Genomic DNA, 23,077 nt, shown 5'->3' on the forward strand with positions numbered 1-23,077 from the left:
AACCATATATGTTAGCCCATAGATGCCAGACATTGTAATCCTGTATCTAAACTCCCCCACTGTGGAAACCCACTAACAATCAAATGCCACCTGAATAATAATATGGATGGAAGCAGGAGGAAAACTCAATAAATTATACTTTATTCTTTATCTCATTAACAAGTGTAAAACCTATAAATATATTCATCAAAATACATGGAATAATGGGTTGGAGTGGGAAAAGCCATAATTATCAATGTGGAATATTCTAATGGATTTATTAAAATATAATCTTAATAGAAATGATTGGTAATTTGGTCTAAAAGTGACCATTTATTTATGCAAAACTCACAAAATGTAAGGTCTTCAGTGAAGGGCTCAAACTGTTGTCCCTATGGGCTGTTTTGTTTCTTTCTTGGCCTCAGCATTACTTATGCGGCTGATTGTTAACAAACAAGGGGCCACATGGTATACACAATATACACATGATATATACATGACAAAAGGCATTTTATGGATGGATCACACCCAAAGATGGATCATACAGCTATTGTCTTTATGGATCTAGATCTTTCAATAACATTTGTGGTGTTACCAGCAGTGGGCTCCATCTTGTTTTGGGGGTATTAACATAACAACGTCTTAGCTGGGGTGATCAGCACTTATCAAGGCTCCTTCCCAGAGTCACATCAGAACTAATATTGGCATCAGTGAAGACATCTGTGAGACATGAACTCAAATCTCCAACCTTGGGAAACCACCAATATGCCAACACCGGACGTGTTTAGCATGGAGCAGATACTAGAGATGGACTCCAAGATGGACGGTCGTCCAGGAGAGGATACAAGTGCACAGCGTGACCCAATGATGACACCAAGTCAGGAGGAGAAAACCTCCGGGGAAAAGAAGAAGAATTACCAGCGATACCCCAAGCCTCCATACTCTTACTTGGCCATGATTGCGCTGGTGATACAATGTGTCCCAGACAAGAAGCTGAAGCTGTCGCAGGTAAGAGAACGATGTTATAAAGGAATAGGTTAGTAGGACAAAGACTTAGAATAACTGGAGGGGGCCACAAATCTCTTAATGCTCTAATCACACGGAGTGGACAAATTTAATTTTTTCCAACAATTATTTTTGTTAATATACATTTTGGGTGAATATTCTATTACATGTTATTACAGCCGCAAACATCCAGGTTAAAAGACTTGAAATCTTTTTGTTGGTTCTTTACCTCCATAAAAAACTTCACTTCTAATAAACGCTCCATAGAAAGAGAGAACTCCCAATTTAGCATAAAAAGCGGTTCACTGTTAATAATAAATTTACAGGACTGAATGTTTATTTTTTTGCTTTTAGATTTTAGAGAAGATCAGTGAATTTTTCCCCGTCTTCAATGGAGAATATAAAGGATGGAAAGACTCCGTCAGACACAACCTGTCCTCTAACGACGGCTTCAGAAAGGTGAGGACTCCGTGTGGTCATTTACTGGGGGGATTCTCTTCTAATGGACATTGCTAGGTTTCCACATATCAGGGGAGATTTCTTTATATTATAAGATACATCAGTTTATGAGAAGGTAGAAATAGTGGAAAGAGTAAAAAATTATCAAAATGGTGCACGGGGTAAGATACATTTACATCTAGTTGTCCTATTTAAGCTTGAAAAGTGTCAGATTTTTAATACAAGTTATAAAAATAATGTTGTATTTTACCATTATCTCTTAGACCTGATCTCACTTTCTGGACACTTTTCAACTCTGATACAAAAATAATTTTACTAAAATAACATTAGTAGATTCCAGGTTCTCCTCCATAATCCTCCTCACACACAGCGAGCGCTGTATGTCTCCTCTAATGAGACAGGACTTCTCTTCATCTCACTAAATATTTATAACCTCAGTAACATTTTTCTAACTCATAAATCTCATCTGTTTAATTTTAGTTGTTTTTCAAAGAATTTGCCATTATTTTAGAAGGCATCACATTCTCACTTTATTTCTGAAAATCTATATCCCAATACTAGTATAGTTGATAAATGACCCCCCCAAGACCCATATAAAAACACCTCAAAGTTCCCAGACTTTTCTACCTCAGAGGTGATTATTCCCTAATTTCTAGTGAGATTTTCTATCATTATCCACCCATCCCCCGATTCAAGCTTTCACCCTACACAAGGCACAACATGGATTCAGAGATTAATTACATTAAATATGTAGATGATAAAAGTCTGAGGCTCATAGTAAAATAAGAGGAAACCTATTGTATGAACCTCTTCTATGCGACTATCTATATGCACGTTCTGGAGCAACCCTCCGCATATCCCATATAGCCGTCCTTCCCATATACAAAGTTAAGTCAATCATTTCTTCTCTATGATTCCTATATATAGTAGTGACTTTATATTTCCTAAATTAGAATTTTATTTGAACCATCATCTGAATTTATTTCATCTTTATTTCAGGTGCTGAAGGATCCACACAATCCTCAGGCCAAAGGGAACTTCTGGACAGTGGAGGTGACTCGGATACCTCCAGAGGCCATGAAACTCCACAACACTGCCATCAACAAGCAGGACACCTATCCCCATGACCTGGCTCCCTTCATAATTCAAGGACATCCCTACAGGACTTTAGATTACAACCTTCATCCTCTTCAAACCACGGAGTCCATCAGACCAGACCAGGAAGCTGCTGCTCCGTCCACCTCTTCTTCTCCAGACCCCGCATCCTGTTTTCCATTGATCCCGTGGAACCTTCCTACAGCTTATTCAAGATGTGTTGCTCCCAGTGTAGTTGCCCCTCTCAGTGTACACTCACTTGTACTTTATCCCAACTTCCCATCCATACCCCAGTATAACTATCCATCACCATCTTATTCTAATCCCCCCTTCACATCTTATTCTAATCCTCCTTCCCAAAACTTCCCCAGCCTAGGACCACAATTACCCCTCCCCCCACGGCCCCTGGAATTTAATCACCCTCCTTTAGGTTTCCCGCCCAACAGAGCGGTGTTTGGAAACCCTGGATACTTGACACCCACTGGGAATATTTCCCACCAAGGTCCATGAAGGGACCACCAAGGACACTTCAATCTTCTCCGACTTCTCCCATTATGTGGTTAGGATATTGTGCTACTTGACTATTTATGTATTTATGTATGCATTGTCATTCCACTGACATGGTTCCCTGTTTTTGATATTGGTTGCCTTAACCAGTCTGTAGGCACCCTAAGCTATATTTTGCTGTTTCAGCTTTTGATTTATTCCACATGCCTTGTGTTAGCTATTCTTCTCTTTAATACATGCACTGCTGGGTCTGTGTAGTATTGACCATTACAGATATTGTATTGGACCTGTGCGTTTGATATTACGCAAAAGGGAGGACACATTATACACTGTATCATTATTTACTATTTATTATTTTCATTTTCAGTGTACCAGCTGGCTCCTTAGACAGTGATGTTTTCTCACTACTATTTTTAATGGTGTTTTACTTGTTTGTCGGTTTGTTATTTTGTGCATATGTGTCAGGAACTATTTGTATTCAATAAATTGATATATTTTTATAGATCTTTGTTGTTATTGATAAATATTTGGTTACTTTGTGACCATTTGGGTGATCACTGCTAGTTTGCATCTCTTCTTTTTTTCTGTTCTCATACTTATTACTTTATGAGATGCTGCAGGTAGATCCCGTTTATTGGATGGTGCCCTCCTCATTGTTTGATGGTTCACATGTTGGGAGTTATAGTTCACCCTACATTTATTTCATGTGGTTTCCTTGAGGAGAACTATAACTCCCAGCATGTCCTGCAGCTTCTATGGCATGCTAGGAGTTATAGTTCATCACAGTGGTAGTGTTTTGCTGTATGTGCTTTAACTAGGGTAATGCTTGCCTCACTGTTTCTTGTTTGGAGGGAGCGGGGTCGCACAGCAGGGAGAGGATCATCAGGGATCAACGGCGCTGTTATGAATTCACTATAGTCATGGCCAAAAGTATTGAGAATGAGACAAATAGTAATTTTTCCAAAGTTTACTGCTTCATTTTTTGTAATGGCAATTTGCATATACTCCTGAATGTCAAAGAGTGATCAGCTTAACAGCAATTACTGTACTTGCAAAGTCAATATTTGCCCAGAAAATGAACTTTAACCCCCAAAACACATTTCAACATCATTGCAGTCCTGCCTTAAAAGGAGCAGCTAACATCGTTTTAGTGATTGATCCATTAACACAGGTGTGGGTGTTGATGAGGACAGGGCTGGCAATCAATCAGTCATGATTAAGTAAGAATGACATCACTGGACGCTTTAAAAGGAGGCTGGTTCTTGGTATCATTGTTTCTCTTCAGTTAACCATGGTTATCTCTAAAGAAACACGTGCAGCCATCATTGCACTGCACAAAAATGGCCTAACAGGGAAGAGTATCGCAGCTACAAAGATTGCACCTCAGTCAACAATCTATCGCATCATCAAGAACTTCAAGGAGAGAGCTTCCATTGTTGTCAAAAAGGCTCCAGGGCGCCCAAGAAAGACCAGCAAGCGCCAGGACCGTATCTTAAAACTGTTTCAGCTGCGGGATCGGACTACCAGCAGTGCCGAGCTTGCTCAGAAATGGCAGCAGGCTGGTGTGAGTGCTTCTGCACGCACTGTGAGGCAGAGACTCTTTGAGCAAGGGCTGGTTTCAAGGAGGGCAGCAAAGAAGCCACTTCTCTCCAGAAAAAACATCAGGGACCGACTGATATTCTGCAAAAGGTACAGGGAGTGGACTGCTGAGGACTGGGGCAAAGTCATTTTCTCTGATGAATCCCCTTTTCGATTGTTTGGGACATCTGGAAAACAGCTTATTCGGAGAAGAAGAGGTGAGCACTACCACCAGTCTTGTCTCATGCCAACTGTAAAGCATCCTGAAACCATTCATGTGTGGGGTTGCTTCTCAGCCAAGGGAATCGGCTCACTCACAGTCTTGCCTAAAAACACAGCCATGAATAAAGAATGGTACCAGAATGTTCTCCAAGAGCAACTTCTCCCAACCGTCCAAGAGCAGTTTGGCGCCCAACAATGCCTTTTCCAGCATGATGGAGCACCTTGCCATAAAGCAAAGGTGATAACTAAATGGCTCATGGAACAAAACATAGAGATTTTGGGTCCATGGCCTGGAAACTCCCCAGATCTTAATCTCATTGAGAACTTGTTGTCAATCATCAAGAGACGGGTGGACAAACAAAAACCAACAAATTCTGGCAAAATTCAAGCATTGATTATGCAAGAATGGACTGCTATCAGTCAGGATTTGGTCCAAAAGTTGATTGAGAGCATGCCAGGGAGAATTACAGAGGTCTTGAAGAAGAAGGGGCAACACTGCAAATATTGACTTGCTGCATTAACTCATTCTAACTGTCAATATAACCTATTAGTACTCATAATATGATTGCAATTATATTTCTGTATGTGATATAAACATCAGACAAACACTAATAAAAACCAGAGGCCAGCAGATCATGTGAAAATATAATTTTGGTGTCATTCTCAATACTTTTGGCCATGACTGTAGACAAGAGTTAGTGGGCGGTCCCGGACCACATCACATGCTGCAGTGACGATACAAAAGAGGCAGGGCCTGCAGCACGTGATCTGGCCCAATAACTCCTGTCTAACACTGCCATAGTGAATTGATAACAGCGCCGTTGGATTCACTATGACAGCTCCATCCGGCTATGCAGGGAGAGGGATCACACACAGCAAAATCAGCGGCGCCACCATCAATGGACTACGCTGCGTTACACAGGAGAAAGTGGGCGGTCCCGGGCCAGATCACATGCTGCAGTGACTATACAAAAGAGGCAGGGCCGAGAGAACACAGAACAGCACAGCGTGCAGTCCCCCTGGCCCTGCCTCTTTTGTATTGTCACTGCAGCATGTGATCTGGCCCGGGACCGCCCACTTTCTCCTGTGTAACGCAGCGCTGCCACCTCCGCCCGACACCACCACAGTAAGCACCAAAATATCTATATTTTGACTACATTCAGACCATAAAACGCAACCCCTTTTCCCCCCAAAATTTTGGGGAAAAAAAGTGTGTCTTATGGTCCAAAAAATACGGCACTTATTTTTCTTAATGCTAATGATCTGGATTGGAGGGAGCCAGAAAATAAGGTATTGAATTTCTTTTTTTTTATTCTACTAGAGTTTAAAAATGTTTGTTGATGTCAGAGGGCTAATATAGAATTAAGCGATCAGTTATTATCAAGACACGTTAATATGGGCAAAAATGTTGCATTTTTTTCTACAGGTGTCAACACCAAAAATATCAATTTATTCTGAATATTGGGGGTTTTATGTATTTTTGGTGCATGCACATTTTCTGTGGGACCCAGAATCAGACATTCATGAGATACAAAAATCTTCTTAATGTCAAAGCGAATGAGAGTTATGGAATCTGTTCTCTGCATTTCCGCAAGATGCTACATCTGTGTTGCAGACGGGAGTAAGCTGAGATTGGACGCTCTACCTACGATCTATCATCAGCGTCCTTCAACATCTGGGATTCAACAACAACCCAACATTTCCTTATTGGTTTATAAATATTTCTTCTGTAGTATTGGATTTGTCAACAGACAGTAATCAAGAAGTTCTCACACCAACCACAATATCCATCATTTATACAAGTCGTGGCACAATTATGCCAAACTTCAACAACCGGCGGTACTAGTGTGGTGTCCTAGTCATCATGGTCCATTCCTTCTACATCCAGGTCAGTAAGGCCATTACTTGTTCCTCCTTTCAAAAGAAAAAATAAGGAATAAAGAAAAGCTTCATCAATCCTGACAATCATGACAACAGCATTTCTGCCATGGCGGCTGGGGGTCGGCTAAAGATTCTTTTGCCTCTATATCGGTAGTTAATAGCTTCATAGGAGACTGATTATTACAATCTACCGCAATGCTAAAATAATACAGTATATAGAATGAGCGATCCAAGGATCAAGTCCCCCCAGGGGGACTAAAGAATTCAGTGTAAAATGAGAAAAAAGTTATTTATACTAAAAAAAATATATAAAATAATTTGAAACAGACCCACTTTTTCCCAATTTAAAAATAAATGAAAAAGATTAAAAAATAAACATATTTGGTTTTGTTGTGTCAAACAGGGATCCGATCTATCAAAATATAAAATTATATAATCCATAAGTTAAATGCACGTCCACTAAAATCCCCCCAAAAATGATTCTTGTCGCACAAAAATTAAACATTCATGGCCCTCCATTGATGGAAAAGTGCAAAAGTAACAGAAAAGGGTGATACAAATAATTTTTTTTTTGCAATTTTTTCAAATTTTTCTTTATCTAAAAATAAAAATATGTACTAATGAAAATAATCACAGCTTTAGTGTTACTATTGTCATATAGAATTCAATATTCCACATTACTTGTAAAAAATCCAACAAATTAGAGGATTTGATGAAGCTGCAGAGAAATTATCAGTTAATATGCAAAATGATGCATATGATGCAAAAGTTCCCGATCATTGCTGCAAAAGTGCAGAGCTCAAAGGATCAGCGAGAATTTCCACATTTATCTGTGATTATATCTGTTAGAAGGATATAAAGTTAATTAAAAAAATAAATCTACTTGTATAAAGAGTAGTGTTGAGCCACCCCCGTAGTGTTCGAGTTCGGTTCGGTTCGTCGAACACCCGTGTGTTCGCCGAACTGTTCGTCGAACACCTTCGAACACCGTTAAAAACAATGGCAGGCAAACAAAAACACATAGAAACACATAGAAAACACCTTCAAAGGTGTCCAAAAGCTGACAAACTGCTCAGAAGACACAACTAACACATGGAAAAGTGACAAGTACATATAGTCATGCGAAAAGAAAAGAGGTGGAGGAGTAAAAGGAGGGGGAGACACAGATATAGGCATGTCATGCCCTTCTAAAATCCAAAAAGTGAGAAGCCGACACGGCCAGTCCGCTCCTGCCCGTGCCACCTCCGTGTCGCCGGGTTTGTGCCAGAGCCGCGGTGAACCCTGACGGCCAGCCCCCCTCTCCCAATACTGGTGCCTGTCCGCTGGTGGGTCGAGCGAGCCCCCCTGTGGTGGAGGCAGCTCTAAGCTTTTTAATTTAAATTGTCTCTCTAATTTGAATGAATACACTTTAAATCCATTTACAAGGATCTATTGGAGGGCAAGTCTCATGCCAGCAGCCGCGTAATTCCAGCTCCAGTAGCGTCCACTAAAGCTGCTGCAGTTAAAAAGCTTTTATAAGGATCGAGCTCGGCTGTCCACCGCAAGGCATCCTACTGCCAGTCCCAGCCCCTATGCCTTGGGGTGCCTCCTGATGCTCTTCACTAAGTATCCCATGGTCCCGAATCATTTCCTTTGAAAAAATTAAGTGTCTAAACTACAGGTGGTGTAGCTTGCTTAACAGCCGGGATAATCCGCTGACTAGCAGACACTGCTACTAGGCACAAAGTATTTCCTGGGCTAGATGCAGTTAAAAATTTGTAATTAGATACTCTCGTTGGATGCTGAGAAAGCATTCCATAGAGTCTCCTGGCACGCCATATATGATTCTCTTAAAAAGCTTGGGGTAGGGGTCTAGGGGACCCTTTTATAGCCAAAATCACGGCCCTGTATCGCAATACGTCACCTAGGCTGAAGATAAATGGAACTGTAGCACCCTGAGGGCTCGGTTGCTACAGACGTATTGCACCTCACCCAGAGGTGTGATATCTCACTCTCAGGTAAGGATGGAGTGTGGATCAGGACCCGACACCTGCATGCATTACACCACATTGCCGTGGGGCAGGGCGACCAATATGCCCCTGAGATGGGCACGACAGTCCCTGTCCCTGGCTGGAGTGGGGGGAGGGAACACTGAGGAAGGGGAACCCTGTAGTGCAGGAGCAGGGAGGAAGCAGTTCCTGGGTGCATTGAGAAGGGAGTATAAAAGGTGGGCACCATCTTAGTTCAGTGCAGAGAAGTCTGAGCAGAAGTGGCAGGGAGCAGGGGCTCTGCATGAGCTCTGCTCCGGAGGCGGGCCTAGTAACAGAGGCCCAGGCCTGGAAGAGGGAGAAGGAAGGAAGAGGAGCGGAGAAGGCTCCAGGAACGAGGAATGAAGGGATCCCAGGGGTGCGGACGGGCGAGTCGCCACCGCACGCCCGAATCCACCTGCGTGGAGGGGTCAGGCCAAAGGGGGAGACCGGTCCCCGAACTAGTGGAGGCAGGAAACGACCCTCAGCTAGAAACCGGAGGCTCTGACATTTTATGTGGCGCAGCCCCTCGCTACACCCGCTAGGAAGGCACCACATAGGGTCAGGGAAACTGGCGCCAAGTTTACCAAGAGGAGGCCCGAGGCAGCCGGACAGAAGTGTTGGTAAGAAAGGCCAGACAAAGGACACACAAAGGGGGTCCTGTGAAGTGCTCCAAAGTTATCTGGGAGTTGTCTGAGCCCCTCACCTGGTGAGCACAGTACGACGTGGGCAGCCGTTACCTGCAGACGTGGTCTGGATAATAAGAACTGTGAGTAAAGGCCCTGGACTGCATCACTGACTCCGTGTCGTTACTGCTGCTGCCCTGCACCATCACCCCCATCCTCCGCATACACTGCCCTGAGGCTATACTCCTCCCGTGGGGAGTTATGCTACGCTCTGCTGCACCCACAACACCAGCTTCAGCGGTCTGCCCTGGAGCGGCGGTTCACTCTGACCGCAATCCACGGGTGGCGTAGTCGGACATTTAAACATCAAAACCACATAAATAGTTCCGCCACTGGTTTGACCGCCCTGAGCCACGGAACCGGGTTGCCGCCACGGAGACTACAACCACCAGCATCCACCAAAAAGGGTCCGGCTCCGGGTGTCCCAAGGCCCAGGGGGCGCGTCAGAACATTTTCATCACCTTTCACAATCACCAATGGGACAAGGCAGGGATGTCCTCTGTCCCCTCTCTTATACATCCTAGTGACGGAGCACCTGCTCTCATCAATTCGCCATAACCCCAATATTAGGTGGATTGAGGTGGGAGGCACCGAGTACAAGTGCTCTCTATTTGCTGATGATGTCCTAGTATATATCACTCAATCACATATATCCATCCCTGCTGTTATGGCTGAAATAGATCACTTTGTTACATGGTCAAATTTTAAAATCAATGCAGCGAAGTCTGAGGCCCTCGATGTCTCCCTCCCCAAATCCATATAGGATTCCATCCAGTCCAACTTTCCCTTTGCCTGTCCCTCACAGGGTATCAAATACTTAGGAATTCCTATTCATAGAGACCTCTCCCATCTATGTTATCTTAATTTTGGGCCCTTTATTGAACAACTCCATACAGACCACGGTTGGCAAGTTAGAACTGTAAGATTCACTACGTGAACCACTGGTGTTTTGTGGAAAAGCACATGTACACTGCGTTCCAAATTATTATGCAAAAAGTGTTTAGGAGTGATAAGGGAAGAATTTGTTTGTTTGTCAGTTAAACTCATTGATGGTGATGTGTGTCAGGGCTCTTTATATCACTGTAAGCAATTGCAGACTCCTGTGCTAATTAGTTTGGCAGGTGTGTCCAATGAAAGGCAAGACTACTTAAGAAGGCTCTCTCACATTATTAAGCAGCCTACATTTTCTGCCAAAATGGGAAAGAAAAAGGATGTGTCGGCTGCTGAGAAGCAACAAATTGTGGAGTGTTTAGGTCAAGGCATGACTACAATCAACATTGTGCGATGATCAGGATGAAGTGTCTTGGCAATCAAGAAGTATGTAGCTGATTCACAGTACACACGTGTGCGTGCTGATAAGGGCAAATTGAGGACTCTTTCCTACAGGCAATTACGTCAGGTTGAAAGAGCAGCGGCCAAAAAGCCTTGTCATAGCAGCAGACAAGTTTTTGAAGCTGCTTGTGCCTCCAACGTCCCCCGAACAACAAGATGCAGGGTCCTTCAGAGGTTTGCAGCTGTGCATACGCCATCCTGTCGACCTCCTCTATCCACTTCACACAAGCAGAAACGGCTCCAGTGGGCCAAACATTACATGTAGACTGATTTCAAAACAGTTTTGTTCACGGATGAGTGCCGTGCAGCGCTCGATGGTCCAGATGGATGGAGTGGAGGATGGCTGGCTGATGGACACCCCACGCAAACACGGCTACAGCGCCAACAAGGAGGAGGTGGAGTAATGTTTTGGGCTGGAATCATGGGGAGAGAGATTGTCGGCCCCTTTAGGATCCCTGAAGGCGCTAAAGATGAACTCCATAATGTATGTGGATTTTCTCAAACAGCACTTCCTGCCATGGTTCAAGAAGAAGAACCGTGTATTTCACAGCAAGATCATTTTTCTGCATGATAATGCACCATCTCATGCTGCACATAAAACATCTGCATCTCTGGCTGATATGGGCATAAAAGGGGACAAACTTATGGTGTGACCCCCATGCTCCCCTGACCTCTACCCCTTTCAGAACCTTTGGAGCATCATTAAAAGGAGTGTCTATGATGGCGGGAGGCAGTTCACATCTAAGCAACAGCTCTGGGAGGGTATTCTGTCCTCATGCAAAACAATTGAAGCAGAAACCATCCAAAACCTTACAAATTCAATGGACGAGAGAGTTCAGAAGCTCCTTTCGAACAAGGGGTCCTATGTGAAAATGTAACATCACCTAGAATAAAGTTTTGAGTTGAAAACTGTTTGATTTCAGTTTCTAACAACCTGCTAATGCTTATAATTTCAAAAATGACCATTTTTTTGGTCTTTATTAAAATGAAAAGGTTGATCGAAAAGTTTGGGGGATCTAAGAGTGTGGCAACCCAGTAGTCATGATTACTTCGAATTCTGACAATATGAGGGTCATGCTGCAGGTAGTGCAGCAAGAAGGCACTTATGTGTCTTGCGCATCTCGGAGCCCCAAAATTATTTTCCGGGCTAGATGCAGCTAAAAATTATTTTTAATTTTAAATCTGGTGAAGCTTTAGTATAGATGGCCTAATAGGATCAGTGCTGCACACTGCTACAAAGCCCAAATTATTTTCCAGTCAAGATACAGATAAACATGATTAGTAATTTGAAAGCTTAAAACGGTTGGTAGGGTGATTTTAACCAATCATCAAGCTTTTACTCTCCCCAGGATGACACAGGGGTAGAAAAGTCGTTTCGGATCCATGATTTCTTCATCTTTATGAATGTGAGTCTGTCTACATTATCAGTGGAGAGCCGCGTGCGCTTATCTGTCAGCACACCACCAGCAGCGCTGAACACACGTTCAGACAGAACGCTGGCTGCGGGGCATGACAAGATCTCCAAGGCGTAAGTGGCTAGCTCCGGCCATTTATCCAGATTGGAAGCCCAAAAAGAGCAAGGGTCCAGTGACACAGTCGTGGCTTCAATGTTTACTTGGAGATACTCCTGTACCATCGTCTCTAGGCGTTGACTATGTGTCAGACTTCTTGTCTCCTGTGGCCTTGCAAAGGATGGGCTAAAAAAGTGGTGAAATGATTCCGCAAAATTGATGTTACCAGCAGATACTGTGGTTCTGTTATGGTTTGAGTGCTGAACACTTGACGGTCCCACGGTTGGCAAGTTGGAACTGTGAGATTCACTACGTGCACCACTGGTATTTTGTGGAAAAGCACATGTAAGATTCTGCAACAGTCTCTGCTGATACTCCTGCATGCGTGCATCCCTTTCTATGGCAGGAATAATTTCTGCAAATTTACTTTTGTACCGGGGATCTAACAGTGTGGCAACCCAGTAGTCAGGATAATTTCTAATTCTCACAATTCGAGGGTCATGTTGCAGGTAGTGCAGCAAGAAGGCACTCATGTGTGTTGCGCATCCAGGAGCACCAAGTCCCTGTTGTGTTGGTGGCGAGGTAACAATCATGCTTCCTTCCTCTGTCCTCTCCCCCCAACCTCGCACAACAGAAATGTGATCAAGGTCTCCCTCATCTGATGAGTCTTCCATCAGTTCGTCCTCCACTTCTTCCTGGGCTCCTGCACCTTCCTCACTAGTTTGGCTGCTACCATGCGCCCTGGTAAAACCATCTCCCCCACCCTCACATGCCTGCCGCCTTGGTGCTGCCGACCGTCTGGACCTTGCAGATGTTAGCCCTTCCGCATACAACTCCTCCTCCTCTACTTCCTCCACCTCCTCTCGTGCCACCACCTGACTCCGAATTCTGTTTAACATGTGCTCCAGCATGTAAATCACCGGAATAGTCATGCTGATAATGGCATCGTCAGCACTAAACATCTTCGTCACCATTTCAAAACTGTGCAGAAGGGTGCATAGGTCCCTGATCTCAGACCACTCCTCCAGCGTGATTTGCCCCACCTCTGAATCTCGTTGGCCCAGGCTATACGTCAGAACTTATTGCACCAGGGCTTGTTGGTGCTGCCACAGTCGCTGCAACATGTGCAGAGTTGAATTCCACCGGGTAGGCACATCGCATTTTAGCCGGTGAAGTGGCAGGCCCAACGACTTCTGTAGAGATGTAAGTCGCTGAGCTGCGGGATGCGAACGGCGGAAGTGAGCACACAGCGACCGTGCCCTCTGCAGAAGGCCATCTAGTCTGGGATAGTGGGCTAAAAATTGCTGGACAACCAGGTTCAACACGTGAGCCATACAAGGCACGTGTGTGACATTGCCCCGGCGAAGGGCCGCACCCAGGTTTGCAGCATTGTCGCACACGGCCTTCCCTGGTTTCAGGTCCAGTGGAGACAACCATTCATGAAATTGGTTCTCCAGAGCTGACCACAACTCCTCAGCTGTGTGACTCACATTTCCCAGACATTTCAATGTAAAAACCGCCTGATGACGTTGAGCCCTACTGCCAGCATAGTAAGGAGGTGTGCAGGATCCCTTCTGCGCAGTTAGAAAGCTTGTGGCATGACCAGACAGGCTTTGGGTGCAGGTGGAAGACCGAGAGGAGGTTGAGGAGGCAGAAGCAGTGGAGGAACTTTGACATAAAGAGGATTGATGCACAACTCGTGGGGACGGCAAGACTTGGACAGCAGCCCCTTGTCCTGCTGTCACCATAGTTACCCAGTGCCCAGTCAGCGACATGTAACGCCCCTGTCCATGCCTACTCGTCCAAGTGTCTGTGGTGAAATGCACCCTGTCACACACAGAGTTTCTCAAAGAAGCGGTGATGTTGTGTGCGACATGCTGGTGGAGCGCAGGCACACCTTTCTTTGAGAAGTAGTGCCGACTGGGCATCTGGTACTGGGGCACTGCGACGGACATAAGGTCTCGAAAATCCTCTGTGTCCACCAGGCGGAAAGGCAGCATTTCTGTAGCCAAGAGCTTGCAGATGGTGAAATTCAACCTCTTAGCTTTCTCATGGCTAGGAGGAAATGGTCTTTTACTTGTCCACATCTGAGGGACCGAGGGCTGGCTATTGTGCTTAGACGGGGTTGATAAGGGTGTCCCCGGCAAACTGCCGGTCTGTGAGGAAGATGCAGGCGGACATGTTAGGTTGCCTTGATCCAAAGGTGGTGCTATCGATGTCGGACAGCGCTCAACACCAGCTGGTGTTCCCACCTCCAAAGAAAATGATGACCTGCCAATCACGCTGGCTGTTGCGGGTAAAGAGGTGGCAGGTCTGCGCCCCAAAACAGGTGTGACTGCTGTCCCCCAGTCACAGAGGATGAAGAGGCCGCGGATGCACAAGATATGGCAGACGGTGGTTGGCCCGGCCGGCTAGGCTGCATTGTAGCACACTGAGCTTCCCACTGCAACTTATGCTTCATGTCCATGTGCCGGTTCATGCATGAAGTACTCAAACTATGTATTTTTTGGCCTCTACTTAGCTTTTGCTGACAAATGTTACAGATAACACGAGTTGGGTCATCTTTATCGATCTGAAAAAATGCCCAGGCTATGCAAGGCTTAGCACCCATGCGACCTGAAGAGCCACCACGACTTGTGGTGAGAGGCAGAGTTGTGTTTGAGGATGCAGTTGTTGACGTGCTTCCAGTACTACGCCTCTGTCCAGGAAGGCGCAACCTGACCTCGTCGTCACTAGCATCTTCCTCCACCTCCTCTGCTGACCTCATCTCTTGGCTGACTGTGGGTTGACAGTAAGTGGGATCTCCAACCTCATTATCATCACCCTGTGTGTTATCACACCCGTCGTCCTCAGAGCCAACCTGTTCCTGCCCTGACAAAAAACTAAAGTTGTCGCTCCAATCAGGTATTTGAGTCTTATCATCGTCTTCCTCATTGTCTCCACCAACAGGAGTTACAGTTTGGGAATGAGGGTCTACATTATGGTCAGAACCTTCTGCGTCTGGTCCTGGATCCGACTCATAAAGATTCTGGGCATCAGTGCAGATCATTTCCTCGTCTGGATTCACAGAAGCGCTGTAGTCGACCTCTGATTCCCAGGCTATAGTATGAGTAAACAGCTCTGCAGACTCAACCATCTGTTCTACCTCATACTCAGACGGGCAGCTGGAGATTTGGGAGCTGTGAGGAAGCAAGTGCGATTTGGGTGACACCTTTGAGGACTGGAGTATTTGTGATGTTGAAGTTGATGTGGAGGAGAGCCCACTTAAAGGAGCACTTGATATCCGTTGAAGCACCTGCTGTTTTTGTGCCTCATCTGGAATTTGTAGCGATTGGCGTGGCCGTAAGAAAGGGATCTTATCACATTGTCCGCTAAAAGAAGTAGACATTTTAGTTTGGCTGCAAGATGGTCTTTCTTCTGCAGATGTTACTGTTGCTTTAACACCTACCCCACGGACACAACCTTTTTTCCCCTTCCCAACACGCCTATTCCCCTTTCCACCAGCAGCAGGCCTTTTTCCACTCATTTTGGTGGTTAACTAATTCACAACTCTGGAGTTGTTTGCACAAAAAAACAATGGATGGTAACCGAGCAGAGCTGAGTGGCCAAACTGTGGTATTAGGCCAAAACTATTGGCTGGGTTAGATGCAGAAAAAAATTATATTCAATTTGCAACCTGATGGAGGTCAGTATAGATGGACTAATACAACAAGTCCCACACACAGCTAGAAGCCCAATATTTTTTCAGAGGTAGAAGCAGAAAAAAATATATTCAGTTTGCAACCTGATGGAGGTCAGTATAGATGGACTAATAGAACAAGTCCCACACACTGCTAGAAGGCCAAATATTTTTTCAGAGCTAGATGCAGAAAAAAATTATATTCAGTTTGCAACCTGATGGAGGTCAGTATAGATGGATTAATAGAACAAGACCCACACACAGCTAGAAGCCCAATATTTTTTCAGAGGTAGATGCAGAAAAAAAATATATTCAGTTTGCAACCTGATGGAGGTCAGTATAGATGGACTAATACAACAAGTCCCACACACAGCTAGAAGCCCAATATTTTTTCAGAGGTAGATGCAGAAAAAAATATATTCAGTTTGCAACCTGATGGAGGTTAGTATAGGTGGACTAATAGAACAAGTCCCACACACTGCTAGAAGGCCAAATATTTTTTCAGAGCTAGATGCAGAAAAAAATTATATTCAGTTTGCAACCTGATGGAGGTCAGTATAGATGGATTAATAGAACAAGACCCACACACAGCTAGAAGCCCAATATTTTTTCAGAGCTAGATGCAGAAAAAAATTATATTCAGTTTGCAACCTGATGGAGGTCAGTATAGATGGATTAATAGAACAAGACCCACACACAGCTAGAAGCCCAATATTTTTTCAGAGGTAGATGCAGAAAAAAATATATTCAGTTTGCAACCTGATGGAGGTCAGTATAGATGGACTAATACAACAAGTCCCACACACAGCTAGAAGCCCAATATTTTTTCAGAGGTAGATGCAGAAAAAAATTATATTCAGTTTGCAACCTGATGGAGGTCAGTATAGATGGATTAATAGAACAAGACCCACACACAGCTAGAAGCCCAATATTTTTTCAGAGCTAGATGCAGAAAAAAATTATATTCAGTTTGCAACCTGATGGAGGTCAGTATAGATGGATTAATAGAACAAGACCCACACACAGCTAGAAGCCCAATATTTTTTCAGAGGTAGATGCAGAAAAAAATATATTCAGTTTGCAACCTGATGGAGGTCAGTATAGATGGACTAATACAACAAGTCCCACACACAGCTAGAAGCCCAATATTTTTTCAGAGGTAGATGCAGAAAAAAATATATTCAGTTTGCAACCTGATGGAGGTCAGTATAGGTGGACTAATAGAACAAGTCCCACACACTGCTAGAAAGCCAAATATTTTTTCAGAGCTAGATGCAGAAAAAAATTATATTCAGTTTGCAACCTGATGGAGGTCAGTATAGATGGATTAATAGAACAAGACCCACACACAGCTAGAAGTCCAATATTTTTTCAGAGCTAGATGCAGAAAAAAATTATATTCAGTTTGCAACCTGATGGAGGTCAGTATAGATGGATTAATAGAACAAGACCCACACACAGCTAGAAGCCCAATAATTTTTCAGAGCTAGATGCAGAAAAAAATTATATTCAGTTTGCAACCTGATGGAGGTCAGTATAGATGGATTAATAGAACAAGACCCACACACAGCTAGAAGCCCAATATTTTTTCAGAGCTAGATGCAGAAAAAAATTATATTCAGTTTGCAACCTGATGGAGGTCAGTATAGATGGATTAATAGAACAAGACCCACACACAGCTAGAAGCCCAATATTTTTTCAGAGGTAGATGCAGAAAAAAATATATTCAGTTTGCAACCTGATGGAGGTCAGTATAGATGGACTAATACAACAAGTCCCACACACAGCTAGAAGCCCAATATTTTTTCAGAGGTAGATGCAGAAAAAAATATATTCAGTTTGCAACCTGATGGAGGTCAGTATAGGTGGACTAATAGAACAAGTCCCACACACTGCTAGAAGGCCAAATATTTTTTCAGAGCTAGATGCAGAAAAAAATTATATTCAGTTTGCAACCTGATGGAGGTCAGTATAGATGGATTAATAGAACAAGACCCACACACAGCTAGAAGCCCAATATTTTTTCAGAGCTAGATGCAGAAAAAAATTAGATTCAGTTTGCAACCTGATGGAGGTCAGTATGGATGGACTAATAGAATGATGCTATGCCCAAAAGATTTTACTTCACTAGGTGCAGTAAAAAAATTGGTATTCTATACACAGGTGGTATATCTTGCAACACAGATAGGCTACTCCACTGACTAACACACTCTGCAATAGGCCAAAAAGGATTAGCTTTGCTAGATTCAGCCAAATGCTGTGAAAAAAACTTGCACAGCACTGGCACAGACCTGCCTGGCAAAAACTGATAGGAACTGATGTAACTTAGTCCTGAAAAGGACTGCAATTACAATTAGTCTTTACTCCCAACCTATCTATTTAAGAGCACAGACCTGCCTGATAAAAGTCGTAGGAAATGCTGTAACCTAGTCCTTAAAAGGACTGCAATCACAACTATTCCCTACTCCCAAGCTATCTGTATATTTGTGCGAAAATTGGCTTGAAATTAACAAGGTATAGCGCACACAGCAACAGCGGTGCCGTCTAACACGCAGCTGCAGCAGTGAGAAAATGGTGGCAACGGGGAAAATGGCTTGGTCTTATAGGGCAAGGACATGTGACATACACTGCCAATGACACATGCCCTTGCTTGTGTGAAAAAAAGCACTTCGCTCCGTGTGTGCGCTGCTGATAGGCTGACAGATTGCACCTCCCCACTGTAAATGCGGGAAAGAGAAAAAAAAATGGAGATCTTCATTGTTCCTGCAGAGATCCATCCCCTGCCCCTCCCCCCGCCCCGCTGTACACTCAAACTGCGTATTAACATTAATTTTCATCATTACTGAGAAAAAATCCAGTTATGATTTTGGTGCACGAACAGTTATCGAACATAACCTCGAACAGCCGAATTTTTCTCAAATTGTTCGTGTTCGCCGAACGGCTCGAACACCGCCCAAAACAGCTCGAATTTGAGATTGGCGAACAGTTCGAGTAGAACAACGCTCATCTCTAATAAAGAGCAGAAGGAAGCGGAAAAACAAGTGTTCTCCAAAAATTTCTATTACATAAATTTCATATCTCTTGAGGAGTAAAACTTGCAAAATCGTCTATCGGCGTTTTTTTGTACTAATTTATCTCAGTCAATGAATGAAAGGAGATCTATGTTGTTTTTCAGTTTTACATGTAAATGTGGCAATAAGCTTTACAACCAAATGTAAAATGTATAAAAATAATAATAGAAGGAATTAGTGTTGTATTTAAGCACAGAAGCATTTACAGGAAATTGCAAATCGAAGACATCTTAGTACGCTCTTCTATATGTTTCCTAACGGACAGAACTTTGTATTTTAAATCTAAGTTATATTGTGGTATATTGTAATCCCGCCTGAAGAAGGAGCCTCTGTGCTCCGAAAGCTTGCAAATATATATTTTCTGGTTCGCCAATAAAGGTATCACTCCGTGAATACTTCTGTCATTTTTGGGCATAAAAGTATTTACACATATTTTAAATCTAAAATTGTAAAAAAATAAAATAGAATTTGAAATTTAAAAATTGTAAATTCGCATTTCTCAAATTAAATTGTTTTTAAATTGAAAAATTAACTTTTATCTCTGTTTTTGTAGACATTACAGCAGGTATGAATAATACACTTTCAAGCATATCACAATTATTAAAGCCCCCAAACACATTAGACTAATATGGGGGCATCGGCAAACCAACTGTCGGGGACGATGTCGATCGGGGATGTTAGGTTTCATACTTTTTTCTCTCAGAGATAATCCATCGGCAGAGATGGTTTTTCATAGAGAACACCAGAGTACTCGGCCGAACGAGCGCTTCTGTGCATGGGAGAAATAGCCGACATGGCTGTCGACCAAACGATCGGCAAAAGCTTCTAATTGTATGGGGACCTTTAGGATCCCTCAGCATTCGTATTATATCTGTTTTGGTCAGATAAGATAAAAGCAGCCAGAATGGCCATTTTCACTATAAAGATCGATCGTCGGGTATTTTGGTGAAAAAATGATTGTTTGTTTTCACCAATGTCTGACCAACAAATGATCGTTCTAAAAACAGATCTCCGATGTTGGATTTTTTTCAGGCTGATGATGACCACTGGCTGCATCAATGGCTGAAAACAGTCTAGCATGGTCAATGTGGTCTGAGATGATGGTTTTCTATCGCCAACAAGCAACGTTCACAGAACTGAGGAATGATCATTCGGCAAAGGACCTTTGTCTGACATGTATGGAGGACTTCTCAGTGGTTAATCCAATGGCAAAAATGATCAAAATGTGTCACCAAGTATGACATTAATCACTAACGGGCTGCAACCTCCTCTACTTATACACTTGGGAAAAGCTATTAAGATTATAGTAAAACAGCGTCATACAAAAATCATGGAGATCAGAATCCATGAAGCTTATTAACTTATACTAGGGACAGACAAACATCTAAACATTTTCTTGCAAGTGGGGGGCCCACAAGACAAAACAACAAATACAGCTCATACAATTGAAGCTTCCATAGAGAGGCATGGGAGTCCAGTCTTTAGTAACACCCTCCACTTGACATTAGCCAAAGCAAATAGTCCACTGTAGAATTTAGGGCACATATGTCAAATTCTGGCCTGAAGAGTGAGTATATTTTGCCCGCGATGCTGGGTGGGTCCCCCGAGTATATTCTTGACTCTCTCTCCTCCATCATCGCTTTCACAGGCATCATGGATGCCTGTGAAAGCGATGATGGAGGAGAGAGAGTCAAGAATCAGCTGAAACTCCCTCTCCCCTGATTCCCCCTTTGCGTCTGACGTCTCAGTGCAGCGGGTGCGATCACATTGTTACAAAGCGCCCGTTGTACCGAGATGTGCAAAGGATCTGAAGACACCATGAAGAAACCAGAGCAGAGAGGGAACGGGCAGAGGTGAGTGTTTTTTTTTTAATGTGGGGCCCATCATACTTTATGGAGCACTATGTAGGCCCCTTATACTGTATGGAGCACCATGTAAGCCCCTTATACTGTACGGAGCACCATGTAGGCCCCTTATACTGTACGGAGCACTATGTGGGCCCATTATACTATGTGGAACACTATGTGGGGCCATTATTCTGTATGGAGGACTATGTGGGGCCATTATACTGTATGGAGGACTATGTGAGGCCATTATACTGTATGGAGGACTATGTGGGGCCATTATCCTGTATGGAGGACTATGTGGGGCCATTATACTGTATGGAGGACTATGTGAGGCCAATCTATTGCACCTTCATAAAATTGTAGATGGAATCACAAGGAAAAATCAATAAATGATTATTAATTTGGTCTTTTGTCTTTGGTAAATACAACTCTTCAGACAAGGGCACAAGCTGCCATCACTATGGGCGTTTATATACATAAGAGGCGGCAGGGTATACACTGAATGTATACACAATATATACATGACAAAACACATTTTAAGGATGGATCACACCCAAGGACTGAAACTTTGTGTATTCATACAGCTATTGTCTTCATGGATCTAGGTGTTTCTATAGCAGTTGAGGTGTAACCAGCAATGGGCTCCATCTTGTTTTGGGGGTATTACCATAACAAAGCCTGAGGTGGGGTGATCAGCACTTAACAAGCCCTTTTCACATCAGATCTAATATTGACATCTGTGAAGACAACAACTCAAACATCAACTCAACTCAACTGTGAAGACATCAACTTAAACATCCAAGCCCAGGGAAACATTCAATATGCCATCACCGATCCTGTTCAGCATTGAGAAGATACTGCAGATGGACTCCAACATGGACAGTGGTCCACGATAAGACGATGGTGCACAGTGTGACCCAAACATGACATCAGGTCAAGAGAAGAAGTCCTCCGGGAAAAAGAAAAATTACCAGCGATACCCCAAACCTCCATACTCTTACCTGGCCATGATTGCGCTGGTGATACAAAGTGTCCCAGACAAGAAGCTGAAGCTGTCGCAGGTAAGAGAACGATGTTATAAAGGAATAGGTTAGTGGGAGATGGACTTAGGACAATTAGAGAATAACAAGAAATCATTTAAGGCTGTTCTCACACTGAGTGGAAAAATTATGTCTTCTGCTCAATCACACAGAGGAAAAAATACTTAGATTTTCCTGCATTGTGTGAATAAACTGATAAATGTTATAACAGCAGAAAACATCCAGGTTCAAAGATTTCTAAACTTCTTGCTGGTTCTTTACCCTCAATACAAAACTTCAGTTCTAAGAAATGCTCTATAGGAAAGAATTCTCAATTTAGGATAGAAAGGTTCACTGTTATTAAGAAATTTGTAGGACTGAGGTTTTTTCTTTGCTTTTAGATTTTAGAAAAGATCAGCAACATCTTCCCCATCTTCAATGGACGATACCAAGGATGGAAAGACTCCGTCAGACACAACCTGTCCTCTAACGACTGCTTCAGAAAGGTGAGGACTCCGTGTGGTCATTTACTGGGGGGATTCTCTTCAGATGGACGTTGCTGGTTTTCATGTATGAGGGGAGATTTCTATACATTTTAAGATGCATCATTTTATGAGATGGTAAATGGTGGAAATCGGGTGAAATCATCAATATGGTGCACGGGGTAACACCTACTTAAATCGCTACAAATCCTGTCTTAAACCTTAAACATTTCATGTTTCTAATACAAGATCTAATAAAATTGCTGTATTTTACAATGGTCTCTTAGATCAGGTCTCACTTTCTGGACACGTTTCAGCTCATAGTAATTTTATCTAATTCGCTTCGTACACGCCAGGTTCTCCTCCATAAACCTCATCACACACAGCGCTGTAGTTCTCCTCTAATGAGTCAGGACTTATCTTCATCTCACAGAATATTTATAACCGTAGTAATAATTTTCTAGCTCATGAATTTCATCTGCTTAATTTTAGGTGTCTTTTTTGTTACAATATTTTTTAAAGAATTTGATATTAGTTTAGAAGGTATCATATTGATAACAGTTTCTGAAAATCTATTTCCCATTCCTAATATAATTGAAAAATAGTGCTTCCTAAAGACCCCTAAAAATAAACTCAAAGATGCCAGACTTTTCTATATTGATAGAAAATTTCCCTAGAAATTAGGGAACGATCCTACACCCCGCTCAAGGCCTTCACA

General features: G+C 43.1%; 1 protein-coding gene across 1 annotated transcript; it reads left to right on the top strand.

The window, feature by feature from the left end:
• Nucleotides 1-708: 708 nt before the first annotated feature.
• LOC141220983 (forkhead activin signal transducer 3-like) lies at nucleotides 709-3,048 on the top strand. Its single transcript, XM_073666437.1, has 3 exons — nucleotides 709-987; nucleotides 1,339-1,443; nucleotides 2,443-3,048. Exons 1-3 carry the CDS (start codon nucleotides 709-711, stop codon nucleotides 3,046-3,048), a joined length of 990 nt encoding a protein of 329 aa, XP_073522538.1.
• The last annotated feature ends 20,029 nt before the right edge of the window (nucleotides 3,049-23,077 follow it).

This window comes from Phyllobates terribilis, unplaced genomic scaffold (genome assembly GCF_046119375.1).
Source record: "Phyllobates terribilis strain yellow unplaced genomic scaffold, ASM4611937v1 Scaffold_305__1_contigs__length_2280687, whole genome shotgun sequence".
Taxonomy (NCBI): domain Eukaryota; kingdom Metazoa; phylum Chordata; class Amphibia; order Anura; family Dendrobatidae; genus Phyllobates; species Phyllobates terribilis.